Source organism: Tachysurus vachellii, chromosome 2 (assembly GCF_030014155.1).
Source record: "Tachysurus vachellii isolate PV-2020 chromosome 2, HZAU_Pvac_v1, whole genome shotgun sequence".
NCBI classification, from domain to species: domain Eukaryota; kingdom Metazoa; phylum Chordata; class Actinopteri; order Siluriformes; family Bagridae; genus Tachysurus; species Tachysurus vachellii.
In genome coordinates, this window is record NC_083461.1 from 15,981,744 (window position 1) to 15,998,237 (window position 16,494).

A 16,494-nucleotide genomic window follows, 5' to 3' on the forward strand; every position below is an offset into this window, starting at 1 on the left:
TATATATATATATATATATATATATATATATATACATACATATATATATATATATATATATATGTATGTATATATATATATCTAATAGTATATAAAATGGAATATTAAATATATATAATTTAATAATATATATTCAATATAGTGAATAGATATTATTTTGAAGGTAATAATATAAATAAAAATATGCTGAAAGCTCAAAACTGACGCGTCTGTACACTTCTTACAGGAAAACAATACGTTCCAAAAAGAAAAAAGTGGTTTCTCAAAGCTGTGTGTAAGCAAAAGTGAAACAGTTTCTACTCTGATTCGACAAGCACCTTTACAGGATTACTCAAATCAGATAATGATCAAAAGGTTCTTTTATTAAGATATTCAATAGTGGGTCAAGAGTTTAACCACCAACAAATCAATACCAATAGCACAAAATAGGATCATGTTTGTTTAATTGTTTATGTATTTTGTTTAGTTTTAATGAATTCTTAAGTTTTTCTAAAATATGAAAACATTGAATAATGTTCGCTCACTTTAGGTGAACACTTTCCCGGGTCAGGGTGGTTTCAGAGCTTATTCCAGGAACACTGACCATGAGATGGGAATACACTCTTGACATGCGCATGTGTGCACACATACAGGACTAAAGACAATTTATCTTAGCCAATTCACCTAGTGGCATGTTTTTAGTAGATGTGGAGCAAATTGGAGAACCCAAAGGACACCCACAATGACATTGAGTAAACCTGAAGCTCAAAGGTAGCAAATTAGCAATTCATTCATTATTATTGTTATCATCAAAAGTTTGTCATGAAACTGTAACTTGACTTATCAATTTTTTTTACATATCTAGTATATCAAATCACACCAACAACTCAAAAATGAATATCTTTGTAAAATAGGTGGATTTAATGTACCAAAGAAAGTTATACAAAAAAAACCTGAAAATTATGAAATTGATACTGTACAAGGGTCATATCCTGTCTAAACACTAAAGCAAATTCTGTTGGTGAGCTTAAACACCAATCGCAGATTATGAAACATATATCATCACAAGTCAGATTACAGGATGGTGATAAACAAAGCCAAGTTTTAAACCATAGAATTAATTTAATATGCATATAACCGGGTAAGCACTACACAAAGCCAGAATTCTCAGTCACATATGGCTGAAGCCAACATAGTTGTAAAGGACTTTCTCTGTGCCACTGCCAGTGAACTGAGACAAACTGAGACAACACCTGAGATATTAATTACATAGTGCACAAGGCTGTCTTTGAGGAGTTTAAGGAGAAAACTGAATCGTTTTGAACGTTGGAAGACATTATGAAAAACAGGAAAGGACAACAAAATCCCCACACACACACACCAAAAACCCTGATAACTGTTAACGTTAGCCTATTCATTAGTTTGGGCATAAGGTTAATTTAGCCTCTGCATTGAATGCATATGTACACATTTATCTTACTTTTGGTAAATTAATTCTGATAAACTGAGATTTCATACATAATGATGGCTGCACTTCACTCTAAATGGTAAGGAGAAAGTGAAATATGACCAAACAATGGTTTAATTAATAACCGAAAACAAAATAAAAAAAACACCCTACAGACAAGGGATCTATACAACATAATTTCTGTAGAACAAGAAAACATTTAATTAAAAAGGTCTTTTCCTTTTAATAAGGAACAAAGACAATAGTTCTACAAACACAGGTACCTTAAAAATAGGGTCACTACATTTACTGCATAATCCGAGTACATTGATATGGTGTTTTTTTAAAGCGGGGTATTACAGGATGTGCTGAATCCTGAAATGGAGAACAGGGATCCCAATTATCTCAATCGGGGAAGGCCACTCATCAATAATGTGTCTGTAATTCATATTTACAGCCCCTGAGTCTCAGCAGTCATCATGCGTCTTGGAGTGTGGAATAATAACAACAACAACCACTTTGCTTTAAGGCATATTATTTAAAAAAAAAAAAAAAAAGTAAATAAAATCATATAAATTCAGTTTTATGTTCAGGTGGTGTTGGTAGCCCATTGGAAAGACATTGGACATCTGATATCATGAGTTCAAATGAGAAAGGTCCTTAATCCACAACTGCTCATGCATACAGGTGAGAAAGTTGTGCTTGCTAAATATAAACGCAACAGGAAAAAAAAAACCTGTAAGCTGTAGGTGAGGGTTTTGTTGGATTAGAAGAAAATGTAATCTCTGTTACATCAGAGGGAAGCTCCAGCTCTAAAACTGTTGGTGGTTAGTGGAAAATACGATATCAGGAGATGCCTTGTTTTCAGTTAAATCACCATACAGGACGGTGTTATATTTAGACATCTTAAATTTTAAATAAAAATTTAAAAGTGGCAATGACAGCAGTAAAACAGACAAGTGACTCAGATAAATGGATTGAAAGGGACACTGAAACTGTGATTAAAATTAGAGGCGTAGGTGTATTTTTCAGCATCTTCTCTGATTCACTTGCATAATTAAAATCTCATTAAAAGTGGAATGATTTTAAGCGATAAGGCATGTCTCTCATTGTAACATAAGCTGCTTCAGATTTTCATGCAAGATTGTGTCTTTAACATCTCGGAAGACGAGGCGGATGTTCTCTGTGTTAATGGCCGTGGTGAAGTGATGGTAGAAGGGTTTCACCTGCTGCTCACGTCGCTTACTGCGGAAACATTCCACCAGGAACTTTTGTACATCAGCCAGATCATGAGGCTCTCCAGTGAAGTCAGGGAAATAGTCAGCGATTGACACAGTCTTTACTTTCTCCTCCAGCAGGTCTGTCTTATTGAGAAAAAGAATGATGGATGCTTTAGAAAACACACGGTTGTTGACGATGGTGTCAAATATGTTGAGCGACTCCATGAGCCTGTTGGTCTGACGATCCTCCATTAGAACCTGGTCGAACTCGCTAGATGATGCCAAGAAGAGCACAGATGTGACACAGTCAAAGCACTCAAACCATCTACGACGCTCTGACCGCTGACCGCCCACATCCACCATCTTAAACGGAACATTCTTGATCTCAAAGTCATACTCATGGATGCCCTTCGTAGGCTTTCGTGCCAGAAGTATGTCCTGTTGTGTTGGTAGGTAATCCTACAAGTTTAAAAAAAAAGGGAACAATAAAATACCAAAAAAAAAACATTATCATCAATATAATAATCATAAATCACACAAATATATCTTTAGGATGAATACATTATCTTCTTAACTACAGTCTTTTTTCATTTTTAAAGTCAGTAGGATTTACCGGTTCTCCAATTCTATCCAAGCTGTCCAGGAAATATTTAACTGATTCACCCTAGAGAGAGAGAGAGAGAAGAAATAAAAAACAACTAGACAGATTACATCTGTCCAGCAATTTGCATATAATACAACACTCACTTTTCAAGATTTATTAACAAACACTTTAATAATTCAGCACCATTGATTAATTAATTACCTTTTTTCTTTATTGGGGGATTTATGTGAAATCATAAGCAACAAAGAAAGGAAACACACACACACCCACAGCAAATCTCGGCTCCCCTAAGGCTACTCATGACCATCATTAATCAGATCATCATTAAGTTCCAAATAAATCCAGTGTTGTACCACAATTCATATGGTACAGAAAATCGGTTATGCAATCAGATGTACTAGGGGGACTAGGGAGGAAACACTCTGGTATTACCTCACTTTAAAAGTTTCTTCCAGGATACAAAAAAAAAAAAAGAAAAAGGAACAAAAAAGCTCTGACCACAAGACAGGAGTTTCACTTTGTATCTGAACCCCTGTGTAAAGACTCAAAACTGTGAAAGTGAATAACAAAAAAATGTCTAAACATTTTAAATGGTTCTGCATTTATTTATCCAGAATATAGAAAAATAGTGTCTAGTAAAGTGTTTATACAATAAATTAAATATTAATATTCAGAAAAAAAGGATAATTAGTTCAAACAGAATGCTTTGCGCCAACCAAACCCCATTGTTCTGCGCCTCAAAATGAAACCTTTTTTTGTTGTTGTTAATATTTCTTTATTTTAGAAAGCCACTGTTCCAAACTCAGGGATCAATAAAGTAAGTACATCTGTCTTTCTGTCTGTCTAACCAGCCATCATAAATAACTACATTTATTAAATAGATCACCAAATGAGTTCAGTTGAAAAAAGCAATTAAAAAGTAAACAAACAAAAAACAATACCAAGAGAAAAAAAATGACTGAATAGACAACTCAAGATACAAGCACAAATACTTTTATAGTTTTAGAAGTTCTGTTCTTGTTCAAATATGAAAACAGATACAGACCTTAACAATAAATTACACTTCTTACACAAACTAGTTATAACACCAGTATCTATAGTCCATGTTAGAGGATGTAAAACTTTAAAATGATTTCACTGTGTGTTGAATGCAGCTTAAACATAACAGCATGTCAAACCGAGCTTTGACAACATCATATACACTGTAGGCCCTAAACCAAGAAATCACCTCCAAAATATCTCAAAAACCTTCAGAAGAATCCAAGCTAAAAAGCATCCCGTATGTACTTTGCTCTTTTGATTCATAACTCAAATAAATAAGAATGCTTTAAAAGCTAAAACTCAATCAGCTCTCGGATGGGTAACAAAACCACTGAAAATAAACCTTGACCATGAAAAAATACAGCACAATAATTAGCAAGGTGTGAACTTTTCATGTTCCAGATTTGTGATTTTTGAAGAAATCACAGCAACAACAAAATCATCCCCAATCTAAATCTCCCTGTATGTTTTACGTGAGCTCTATGGTTCTTGTGATAAGTTTGCAGCTGGTGTTTGAACTCACCAACTGGAACTCTCTTCTCCGGTCATAGGCGCTCTGGATGCCACTGTCAGCCCACAGGGTGTGAATGGAGGGCAGATAATGCAGGAAGACTTTGGTCTCTACAATTCCCTGAGACATCATGGCTGAACGAGTGTCGAAGCCCATCACGACCTCCCCATGTGTCTGGTTAGAGGAGTCTCCCCATGGGATGTGCAGCTTCTCTCTGGCATCTACCAGCACTCGGATTCCTACACACACACACACATACACACAGAAATCACATCAGAGACCAGCAAATTCTGCCCGTTGTGCTGCTTATTGAAACAGATTTCATTCAGCACCGATTAAGTTTTAATCCTGCAGTGGTTTCATTCTGAATAATAAACCATGGAGCTTTAGCTAGTTAGCTAAGTGCACAGAACAAAACAGAGCAAAACAAGTTGACAATTTTGTCCAAGCCGAGTCAGTTTAGAGAGTAGCGCATCGTTTCACCATCTTATCCTCTTACACGTGATTCGGTGTGACGTTTCTTAAAGAAATAAATAAAAATCTAACTTGAGTTTTTGGAGGAAAAAAACGCCTAGATTGGTGTGAAGTACAAGGCGTGGCGAGCGCGCGCGCGCGCACACAGCGAGCTGAGCTGAAGCTAACGCGGCTAATTCACTTCTGAAGCCTTTTGTAACCGTCACTTTGAGTCTTTTCGTCGCGGAAAAAAAACACTTTTCACAGATTAATAAGTGAAAAGAGTCGAGTGTGGACAAACCAGAAAGCTTTACACGTCGATAAACCGTGTGTTACGCGAACACAAAGCAGTACCTTTGATAACATTGCTGTAGATTGTAGCCCGGAACTCTTCTTTGGCCCGCTGATCGAAGTCCTGCCCGTGAATTATGCGCATTTGCTTCAGGAAAGTTGACTTGCCGCTTTCACCAGCTCCGAGCAATAATATCTTAACCAGTCGCTTCACGTACGTCTTCTCTCGATTAATACATCTGTCTATTTCTTTAGATTTCCTCTGCTGCTCGATTTCGTTGCTGGACAACAGACAACTAGGGATACAAACTACCGCCGTCCGGGAGGGCAGGAAATCAGCCATTTTTGTAGTAACAACTTCATGGATCCATCACTGACGAGGACGCGCTTCGTGCGCGTGCACAAACTTGGGCGGTAACTTCAGGCTCGGGTCACTTTTAGTAAAAAATTTAAAAAAAAAAGTACAAAATAAATAAAAAAAATTTTTTTTTAAAAAAATGTAAAAATAAACAAAGTAATTAATTAATTACAAATAAATAAATTAACTAAAAAAAATTAAAACAAACAAACAAATAAATAAATTAATTAAAATAAAAAATCTCGGACACCCCTTAAAATTAACCCCATTTTTAAAAATCGTTTGTTTAGTTTTTGGAGATTTAAAAACAACTAAATTAAGAGTTATCTTAAATCAGCTTAGTAGATAAAGTTAAAGATTGAAGAGATCATGTATGTATGTGCACTATATATATAATAAAACATTTTTTTAAATACTACTGTTGTGTAATTCGTTACAGAAAACATATAAACATACTGACCAGGAAAACGCGACAAAAGTGTACTCGTAAGTTATAAAATATCACTGCTCGTAAAGCTAGGCCGTGAAGGATGTGTACACAGAAGACACAACACCAGCGCCATCTGGTGGCGGATTTCTGTGTTAAACATTTCCTCAGCTTTCTCTGCATGATGTGACAGGCTTTAATTGTAGGAACAGGAACGCTCTCTGATTGGACAGCATCGTCTCTGTAGATATCAATATGATAATAAGAGATTAGACGCCGGTTGTGTAGGAAATCCTCGCACGTCTGACCGAAGTCTCTATTTATTTTATTCCGACTGGAATATATTTGCAGGATCGAGACTCCAACATGACCATAAGAAACGTGCAGGATCATGGCCAGCGTTACAGACCCAGGATGTCTTGTCTAAAAAAGGTTGGTTGACAGCCGAAACATCATCATCTGAGGTTTTTGTTGTTGTATCCATCACAACATCTGGGCTTCCCAGGGTGATTACATTTTGAATTTCAGTGTATTTTCTTTCAGTCAAGTCTGCGGTTTATTGGTTTGTTATACACCTTCATGCAATGTATTGACATATCTGATGCTTTTTTTATTGTGGCATTGCAATGCTTTTTTATACAGCTGACTAACTTCACATGTTACATGTTGCTTTTGTCTATTCAAGCATGTCTAACATAACATATATGATCCACAGTGCACTATAAACATAACTTATTTACAGTGCTGTTATGTGCCGAACAGTGTCTTGTGAAAATCACAGTTGATCAGCTAATTTAAGATGCTAATTTCACCCTTGTATCTTAAACTTTATTGAACCTCTCAGTAAATCCTGATTCCCAAATAAAAGCAGTTTGTTTCTATAGTTTATATACAAGCAAAGGTTTTAATGCATGTGGATTTTCCACTCTATCAGCATGATTAGTACTGATTCCTGAGTACTGAGTACTGAGTACTGATTAGACTAGCTTTATTGCCCAATATTGTTGTCACAATTACATCACTTACATCTCTAATACAAAATATTGCCTTAGTGATTCACATTTTTGGGTTTGTAATAGACCCATCGTTTGGCTAACAACTCGCTGTGATCAGGATGAGGGTGCATGATTCCCCAAATCATCTTCAAAAGCCAGTCACCCTGAGAAAGCTAATAGCAACTTCAAACAGCTGTAGAGAGCAACCAATCAATCAGCTGGTATATTTCAAAGGGGTCAGCCATCAGGGAATGAAACAGCATGTGAGAGTCTAGCAGGGATGGGTTCATGTTTGAATATGGCATGCTTCAGACCATAATGCAGCTTACCTATTGACAATGGAAACAGGTTTTTTTTTTTTTGCCTTTAAACAATTGGCCTCGTTTCCCAGTATGTGGAATAAAAGACCTGGGTAAAGGTTATGAAGCTAAAATGTCAGACACACTGCAGCAGGACAACATGGAGTGGCTTGTTAATGTCCGGCTCACATATCAACAGCTTTATGAGTTAAATACCATGATGAATTAATATAATGGACAGTATATGTATCGCTTCTCTGATAAAATACAAGTTATCGTTTTTTTTTGTCGTCACTGCCTGCATTTTAAGTGAATCTTATCAATCCCTTCATGTGATGCACTATTACTCATATAGTGCTTTGCTGGTAAATTATATGCAGACTGATGAATATTAACCACTTAATTTCCATATGTGAAGGAAATAGGCTTGTTAGAATATCGAATGAATGACAAATTATCCTCTGATCTAGCTAGGAATGACATGATTATAGAAGTTGATGATAGGTCATTTATAGTACATTTATACAACAGTTCATTCATACAGTCCACACAAAGAACGCAAGAAACTCCTGCTTTATTTATTTTGTATGCATTGTCTACAGTGAGTGTTTGGCTGATGTGGTAACCTTGTTCCATTTTAAGGGTGAATGCTATGCAAATGAAAGTGTTGTTGTTGATGTTTTTTCATTGTGTATATACAATGGTAGATGGAAGCTGTGGTGCTGGAAATGCAGGACCCTAAGACCGGGGTGAAGTCTCAGACCCAAAGACTTGTGATCACCACAATCCCTCATGCTATTACAGGTAAAAGAACAATACTTTAGTGCCTTAGTGCTATGTTGGCATGCAGATTGTAACGCAGCAGAGAATTCTGTGTATTACATCTTCCAATACAATACAGTGTCTGAGACACAAAAAGCTATGGCTTGCAGAGAGACTCTCCCACATGCCTTGATTTCTTGAGAGCAATTACTTCTTAACATTGCTAGTTATTTCAGTGAACCATGTATTGGAGTCCTCTTATGAAGTATCCATTGCCATGACAACCTCGCTGTGGCTGGTTGCAATGACTCCCTCCTCGAGGCTGTCTGGTCTCAGGGAAAAAGGCTCTTTTCTTCTTCATGCTTAGCTCCAAGATCATGAAAAATTTTATATATAAAATAGGGCAGCCTGTTTTCTTATTCCTATTTTCTTATCCGTCTGTTTATACAAAACGCATTTCTGATGATGGGATTGTGCAGAATGGTTTTAAGTTATTCTTAGCACTGTTTTGTTATGGATGGAGAAGACACCCGAGGTGTTGATGAATGATTTATTGCAATCACATGGATTGAATCAGCAGGCCTACCCTCCTTACTCACTAATGAATCTACTCTGATTCACTCTCCTGCTTATTTGGCTCCAATTAAGAGACCTCATGATTCCCCTGCATAAGTGAACAAAGTTTGTAACATTTGTTGTAAGATGCTCCTATGAGTTTACCAAAAATCTGTGTTTTTATGTGAATAAACACCCAAAGTAAAAAGAGTATTCTAGTGTTGCTTACGTAATTAAAGGACATTAATGTAAATTATAAATGTGCGATGGGAAACCTGGGAAATCTCATGAGCTGAATTTGACAAACAACCAAAAAGGACTGAAAAAATCTTATTTTAGACAAAATGGGTCCAAGCGTAGTGTAGATTCCTCAAATATATTCCTCTATATATCTATAATGTAGTCTATACAGAAATCTTTCTTATTCCACTGTCTAATCTTTATCCTTTTACTCCAGTCTGTTCTTTTCCCCCCTTTTGGCAAGTAAATAGTTGAATACAATAACAGTGTTTCATTTTTCAATCCCCATGTGCACCAGCACTCATCAACAGCTAATTACCAAAGGCCGTCATGACCTGATTGAACTGTGTTAGAGCAGGGAAAGCGAAAAAATGCACAGGGCTAGCAAAGCACTGCGTTCCTCTGTTTGATATGCCATGTTTTCTGATACCTCTCTGCCATCCGAGTTTAATTTTAGACATTATGTGTAAACGTATTTTGGCAATGCTTCAAATTAATTAAACTAGTCAGAATGTTAGACAAATAAAGCCAACTGTCTTAACACCTTCTGTGATATTGGTTGCAATGTTTATGAATCATGCCATATGGAGTTGCGATGTAATATTTCATTATACTGACTGTATTTATCTCCATCTCATCCAGGAGAAGATATAGTTAAATGGATTTCTAATCGTTTCAAAGTAGATCTTGCTGGTAAGTAGGGGGCATTTTTTTCTCTCTGCCAGTCAAAGGAGTCAAATCTGCTTGCTTTCGAGAGAGAGAGAGAGAGAGAGAGAGAGAGAGAGAGGAATGGAGAGAGAGAGAGAGAGAGAGAGAGAAAGAGGAATGGAGAGAGAGAGAGAGAGAGAGAGAGAGAGAGAGAGAGAGAGCGAGCAAACACACTAAGCTTCAGCATACATTACCTGCATGTCAAAAATTGTGATCTCATTGTTTGTTAGTTCATAGTATGTTGTGTTTTTCACCACACTAAGTCTTAGGACTAAATCCTCATCCTTATCCTTTATTAATTTGTATTAAATTGTTTGCACATGTATAAAGCTTATGCATGCAAATATACTCGTATAAACTTTATCATTTGTGTGAGGTAATGCATTTGATTGTAGAGGCACAAGCCTTGGGCACCATGATGGTGGCCTTTGGATACATTTACCCATTGCAAGATCACAAGAGACTCGTCATCAAATCGGACGCCTCACTCTATCGTTTTCAGGTAACATGAATGAATCAACAGTAAAAGTGTTGACACAGGATTCTTATTTACTACCAGTGTTTTTGAAAACGACAAGACAAAAGTGGTTCTTTATTCCTTCACAGACACCATATTTCTGGCCTGCACAGCAGTGGCCAGTTGAGGACACTGATTACGGTCAGTCTTAACGTTGTTTGTTTTTTACTGTTTACATTAATATACAAACAGTGGACCATGATTTTAGGTTTTCCATGCAGTAATTACAGAATGTATTTCAGGAAATGTAATATGTAATAGTTATATTTATGATTTTCAAGCAATATACCTGGCAAAGAGAAACATACGTAAAAAGGGGATGTTAGAGCTTCATGAACAGGTAAATAATCAAATCAGTGAATTAAGGCACTCTTTCTGTGGCGTACATGTGTGGTGTAAAATTAATGAAGATTTTTAATCAGGAGCAGTACAATCATCTACATAAATGGATGAACCACAAGTGGGACTTCATAGTGATGCAGGCCAAAGAGCAGTACAGGTCTGTCAGTTTCATGTCTTGTATTTTGAATCTTGTATCTTGTATCACTTTACTCTTGAAAGCTTAGGTGCTGGATTTTTAAGTGCATCTTTGTGTATTTACTCCTCACACAGGGCAGGGAAAGAGAGAAAGAAACCAGATCGAGTGGTTTTTGACTGCCAGGAGAGAGCCTACTGGGTAGTACACAGACCACCGGTGAGATAATAAGAAACCTTTTTTCCCCTTAATTTATTTGTAAATTCAACTGATCATTAAAAAAAAAAAACTTTTGTATCTACATAAAATCATTAATAGTCTATGTGTGATTCAGAAAAACATCCTTTACTATACAGTGGGTCACAATTGAATGAAAATGACTGTTTAATTTTAGCAAATGGCAACATGTATGAAAAGCAATTCTATCATTTTTTATATTATTCACCAAACAGCCAGGAACAGTTAGTGGGATGGACTATGGACTGGAACGACTTGTAGATCCCAATCTGGAGGAGGTAAAAAGGTAAGTTACAGTTGTAGAAAGTGAACAAGCACAAATTGTGCATAGTGCTGAGAGCTGTGCATACAATATGCTGTAGAAGAAAGTAGATATAACCTTTCAAGGGCACTTTTAGTCTGTCAGTCTAATAGCCTTATATGTAAGAGGATTTATGCTATACTAATCTCACTGTTGCTGAATAGTAGTAGAGCTTGCTAAACTTAGACATGATATTCTTAATAGGTTGGGGCTTGAGATTGCTATTATTATTTAAGATTATTAGTTATTAATAATCTGGGATTTGTGTTCTCTGACTGATTCTCTGTTTTTGTTTTTTATTTCCAGAATTTTCTCCTGAACTGTGAATCCTCCTGAATTTTCACCAGTGTGAAAGAAAATTCCCTTTGACTTTTATATATATATATATATATATATATATATATATATATATATATATATATATATATATATATATATATATATGTATGTGTGTGTGTGTGTGTGTGGGTGTGTGTGTATATATATATATATATATATATATATATATATGTATATATATATACACATACATACATACATACATACATACAGATATATTGTATGATTACAGAGGAATTAGGAAACAGATGTATTTAGTGACTACAAAATATTATAGAGGAGATAAAGTGTTTTGCAGACAGAATTGTTGTATTATTATGATGTGTGTTATCATTGACCTGGTCCATTTTTAATTATGTTTCAGAAAAAATCATCTGACCTCTACAGAAGAATAGTAAGACTTCACTTATTATTTACCTTACACACATGCGATCTCTGGAACTTTACTCATGGCATGGATTGCTGGGCTGATCTAAGTATTTTAGATACTGCTGTGCTCCAGGGATTTACACACACAACAGTCTCTAGAGCTGAACCAGAGTTTCAGAGACCGTTATGTGTGAAAATCCCTGAAGCATTTGTATACATATATACATATATACCTACATTTGACCACATATAAGCTATTTATTTTATCCTCCCCATGCTGCAGATCATTTTCACTCAACAGTGCATCATGAGGCCAAGAGTGAAGTCATCTGTGTCTATTGGAGCGTACGTCATATATCAAATCATGCACACATTTGCATTGAGAGAAAATATTTTTACATGTTATCTTATCCCAGATCACACACATGTATATAAAATGCCATTGTATCCCATTATATCGCTGCAGTCTTGTCAAGTACACAACAACCTACAAACAGCACGACCCTTTCCTTTATTCAAGCCTACCAAGCAACCCGTGGTTAACTGATGATGTTACATACTGGAACCTTAACATGCCAAAGTAAGTCTGTTATTTTTTCTTTGAATTTAAAGCGGTAATTTATTTTGTAAGGTAAAATAATAAAAAGCTTGTGTTTTTATTATTTTATAAGTGTTGAAAATCCTACAAAAATGAGAGTGGAACGCTGGACTTTTAGCTTTGGCGAACTGCTTTGTGATCCACGTGGACGGGCAGATTTCCGTCTTTTTCTGAAAAAGGAATTCAGTGGTATGTATCACAAAATAAACAGGTTCATTAAATAAACAGAGTTTCTCACACTAAATCAAAACCACTATTGTGATTTTTTTTGGGGATGATAGAAGAAATTTGTAAAGCAGATTTAGAGACATTTTTACATTTCTACAAAGCACGTGAGACTGAACAAAGAACATGATAATTGATGTCGTATTACATCATTGTGAAACACTTCGTTTCATTGTGTCTGTTTTCAGTGATGTTATGTGATTGGGAGATGGTTTCTGTTGCTAAATAGGTGAGAATCTGGCATTTTGGGAGGCATGTGAAGATCTAAAATGGGGGGCTGCAGCTACAATGCAAGAGAAAGCCCAGCAGATCTACAAGTAATTGTAACACCACATTCTTTTTGTGTTTCTGTGTATAATGTAAATAACATTATACCTAAACATCACCTTATGGTGCTTTCTGGAATTTTCTAATACTGTTTTTTTTAGGCATAGAGCATTAATATAACATTTGAATGGCTGTTCTTAAAAATTCATTTTTGCCGATGTTACATTTGACTGATTGTTTTTAAGGACTTTCCTGGCTCGTGGAGCACCTCGTTGGATCAACATAGATGGAAAGACCATGGAGATCACTGTGAAGGGTCTGGCTCACCCACATCGCTATGTCCTGGATGCTGCCCAGACTCACATCTACATGCTCATGAAGAAGGTCAGCCATATCCCCTGAAACCATCAGCATCAATAAGCTATATAATATTCTGCTAAGTTAGTTCATATTTTATTTGCATTCAGGATTCGTATGGGCGATATCTGAAGTCCTCTGTCTTTAAGGACACCCAGAGAAAGGCTATTGCTCCCGAGCCACACAAATTCAGGTTAGCTTTGGCGCAAAGCATCGAGAATAATATTCTATTTTTAAAATTGAAATGTACCAACTAACACGTCTGGAGTACAAATGTCATAACACACATGACATTTTTTCCCCTCTAAGTGATGCTCAGCTGGAGCAGAATGCCAAGAAACGGAGGCCCAGCCTGAGTCCCATTATCCTGAGGCAGCAGGAAGAGGCACAAAAAGCCAAGTTGGCTGCCAGCGGCCCTGTGGACATCACACAGGTTATGAGCAAATTGGCACAGAAAAAAATGAGCAAATAAATATAGCTACAGATTTTTTTGTCGTCATAGTTAAACACCTTTTGCTATGACTGCTACTAGTTTTTCAGCACTTTACTCTGTAAAATCTTAAGAACGTAGACGACTAGATATTTAATAGATGCATCTTTAATCGTATGGTCTATTAGGTAAGGATAATAATTCTTTGGTTAGATTCTCATTTCTCACTTGTAACTCAGTACCATTTCAGTTAGGTTGACTGTAGCTATTGAATAATACGCTTGAGATTAGGTGAATAACTAAATAATAAGCTGAGGCTTTAAGAATTCATTTCATTCATAGCCCACATTTCTTTCATTGTTCAGAAGTGTCATGAGAAGATTTGTGTTATGTCAGATTCTGTCATTTTGTGTTTAAACATCATCACTTGCAAGTAGTCCCATTTGCATACTCTCTGTCCATTTCTGTGTTATTTTCCATCCATCAAATAAAGTTATACATATTTTCCCAAATTGTCGTGTGTTGTCATATCATGTGTCTCTCATTCATTAACTTTCATTGTTGATTTGGGGGCTGATTGTTTTTTCCATGATATTGTTGTTATATCTTGACAGTGAAAAAAAGAATGAATATGAGGTCTGCATAATGCTAACTGTGTATTTTTCTTTACAAAACCTAAGCAATACAATCTGTGTGCAGATAGCAATGACTGCACTAAAGCATTGTGATTAATAATTATTAATGAATAATTATTCATTCAGTACACTCTTAGAATAAAAGGGTTCAACAAAGCATGAATTATAACCCTCTAAAGGTTGAATTAGAACTCTCTAAAGGTTATTATTCATACTTGGAAGCTTTTCTCAAATGGAAACCATCTGTTATAGGGCTCTACATAGAACTTTTAAAGCTTTCCTCACATGAACAAATTGAAGAACCATTCTAATAGAGTATTACATTATAATATAGTGTATAGTATAATAGGTACTATTGTAATAGTAATTATTGTTATTAGATAATATATCAAACAGATATTAAAGATAGAGTTAGACATAGAGTTAATGTGTATTTATGTACATACACATTTATATCCATATTTTCTTAAATAAAACTGGTATTGGAGAATAGTTAGGACAAACTAACTAACTAACTATCATATTTTTAACGCTATTACGCACACAACATTTTATGGGAAATCATTAACTAGCCTATATGTATTGCTTCGCCATTTTCAAAGTACATTGTACAAGTTAAGAAGGAGAAATTCAAAACCAATTCTTAGATGTAAAAAAAAAATTATTTATATGTTTTGAGTATTTCTACACATTTTAATTACATTTGGCTTTAGCTATTCAAACTTTGTACCTTCTGTGCATTTCAGTTATGTCGATACACAGCACCTGTGCCACACTTGGCTGTGTACACAGGAATGTGTGAGTCCCAGTCCACTGCCTCTCCAGGACTAATGACATTGCCCAACAGTGCTGTGTGCCCTTCCCCAATAAGTGTAGCCATTGACAGCACTCCAGCCTCTGAGAGAAGATTTGATGGAGGACCTGCCTCATCTAACTTTCCATCTATCACTGAAAGCACAGAGGCATCTGTATCAGAAGAGAGTCAGCCTCTTGCCTCCAAGTCCCGTGTAGCGCTGTCACTTAGCAGAATCCTACGGCGAGGATGCAATGCCCAATCCATGTTTGCCAGTCTCTCACCAAAATGTGCTGTGACAGCAGGGGGAGGAAGAGTACAACCACTGGGAGTGGAGCAGCTAACACAGCCCCAGCCAAAAAGGATTGCAAAGTTAGTACTTACAGAATTCACGTCTGTAGGCTTTTTTGAGCTATTTTGAGCTATTTTGGACTGTTAGTTAATATTTGAATTTCATGCCATTGGTACAACAGTTTTTTCCAGATCAAAGTCGACATCCCACCTGAATGCCGCATCTACCCTATTGATTCAGAAGATGAGGAGGAAGAAAGCCCTGGTGCAGCACAAGGGGGAGTCAAGGAAATCATATGCCCTTGGGAAACTGTCACCAAACATGATGGTGCAGGTTAGAGGGATACATACCGTACAGGGAAATGACAGACTTGCAGAAAGATACACGTGTAACAAAGTGTTCATCATTTCCACCTAGGCATGCTCTGGAAGAAAATGTTTGAAGTAACAACATGTCAAACATGTTTGTATATCTGATCGCTTTTAGGTAGTGCCTACATGTTCTAGTAGCTGGTGGAAAATATGGTTGTGGGACTTTATATTAGTATCTGCTTGTTTTGTTTGTGAGTATGACAAGTTGAGGCCTTATTTAGAAGAGCTTTCTTTTAGTAAAACTGTCAAGTTGTTGAGTATTGCAAAGGTTTTGTACTTGTTTATTATTTTATACTGATCAAAGATGCTGTGACATGCACCATTTGAAGAAATCATCAATATTTTCATAATTTCACTTAGTATCTCCAAGAAGACAGCACATGGGGACACCTACTGTC

The 16,494-nt window shown here is 36.2% G+C and overlaps 3 protein-coding genes across 6 annotated transcripts; 2 read left to right on the forward strand and 1 right to left on the reverse strand.

The window, feature by feature from the left end:
- Positions 1–877: 877 nt before the first annotated feature.
- Positions 878–5,889, reverse strand: gna13a (guanine nucleotide binding protein (G protein), alpha 13a). Its single transcript, XM_060859457.1, has 4 exons — positions 5,610–5,889; positions 4,815–5,041; positions 3,260–3,310; positions 878–3,105 (listed from the first exon to the last, which is right to left on the reverse strand). The coding sequence occupies exons 1-4, from the start codon at positions 5,887–5,889 to the stop codon at positions 2,533–2,535; spliced, it is 1,131 nt and encodes a 376-aa protein (XP_060715440.1). The 3' UTR covers positions 878–2,532.
- On the forward strand, positions 5,820–14,517 carry LOC132838815 (regulator of G-protein signaling 9-like). Of its 4 annotated transcripts, none has more exons than XM_060859412.1 (18): positions 5,820–5,960; positions 6,683–6,763; positions 8,333–8,429; positions 9,825–9,875; positions 10,286–10,392; positions 10,497–10,548; positions 10,689–10,747; positions 10,830–10,906; positions 11,020–11,101; positions 11,335–11,397; positions 12,124–12,153; positions 12,412–12,473; positions 12,595–12,708; positions 12,800–12,915; positions 13,181–13,268; positions 13,464–13,602; positions 13,686–13,768; positions 13,885–14,517. In XM_060859412.1, exons 2-18 carry the CDS (start codon positions 6,698–6,700, stop codon positions 14,045–14,047), a joined length of 1,449 nt encoding a protein of 482 aa, XP_060715395.1. In that variant the 5' UTR covers positions 5,820–5,960; positions 6,683–6,697; the 3' UTR covers positions 14,048–14,517. The 4 variants fall into 4 exon arrangements, with proteins under 4 accessions (XP_060715395.1, XP_060715402.1, XP_060715419.1 ...); XM_060859419.1 differs by having other exon boundaries at positions 5,840–5,976; XM_060859436.1 differs by lacking the exons at positions 5,820–5,960; positions 6,683–6,763 and having other exon boundaries at positions 8,356–8,429; positions 10,288–10,392.
- An 876-nt stretch (positions 14,518–15,393) lies between these two features.
- Positions 15,394–16,460, forward strand: LOC132838919 (regulator of G-protein signaling 9-like). Its single transcript, XM_060859586.1, has 2 exons — positions 15,394–15,805; positions 15,907–16,460. The coding sequence occupies exons 1-2, from the start codon at positions 15,435–15,437 to the stop codon at positions 16,061–16,063; spliced, it is 528 nt and encodes a 175-aa protein (XP_060715569.1). The 5' UTR covers positions 15,394–15,434; the 3' UTR covers positions 16,064–16,460.
- Positions 16,461–16,494: the final 34 nt, after the last annotated feature.

What these genes read in the sequence shown, in the direction of transcription:
- LOC132838815 (XM_060859412.1), top strand. Translation starts at nt 6,698, where the DNA reads ATGACCATAAGAAACGTGCAGGATCATGGCCAGCGTTACAGACCCAGG. An exon ending in TGGAACCTTAACATGCCAAA is followed by an intron (nt 12,709 to 12,799) that starts GTAAGTCTGTTA and finishes TTATTTTATAAG; the next exon opens with TGTTGAAAATCCTACAAAAA. An exon ending in CCCGAGCCACACAAATTCAG is followed by an intron (nt 13,769 to 13,884) that starts GTTAGCTTTGGC and finishes TTCCCCTCTAAG; the next exon opens with TGATGCTCAGCTGGAGCAGA.
- LOC132838919 (XM_060859586.1), top strand. Translation starts at nt 15,435, where the DNA reads ATGTGTGAGTCCCAGTCCACTGCCTCTCCAGGACTAATGACATTGCCC. An exon ending in CAGCCAAAAAGGATTGCAAA is followed by an intron (nt 15,806 to 15,906) that starts GTTAGTACTTAC and finishes TTGGTACAACAG; the next exon opens with TTTTTTCCAGATCAAAGTCG.
- gna13a (XM_060859457.1), bottom strand. Translation starts at nt 5,889, where the DNA reads ATGGCTGATTTCCTGCCCTCCCGGACGGCGGTAGTTTGTATCCCTAGT. An exon ending in CTACAGCAATGTTATCAAAG is followed by an intron (nt 5,042 to 5,609) that starts GTACTGCTTTGT and finishes GTGTGTGTGTAG; the next exon opens with GAATCCGAGTGCTGGTAGAT. An exon ending in TGGATAGAATTGGAGAACCG is followed by an intron (nt 3,106 to 3,259) that starts GTAAATCCTACT and finishes TTAAACTTGTAG; the next exon opens with GATTACCTACCAACACAACA.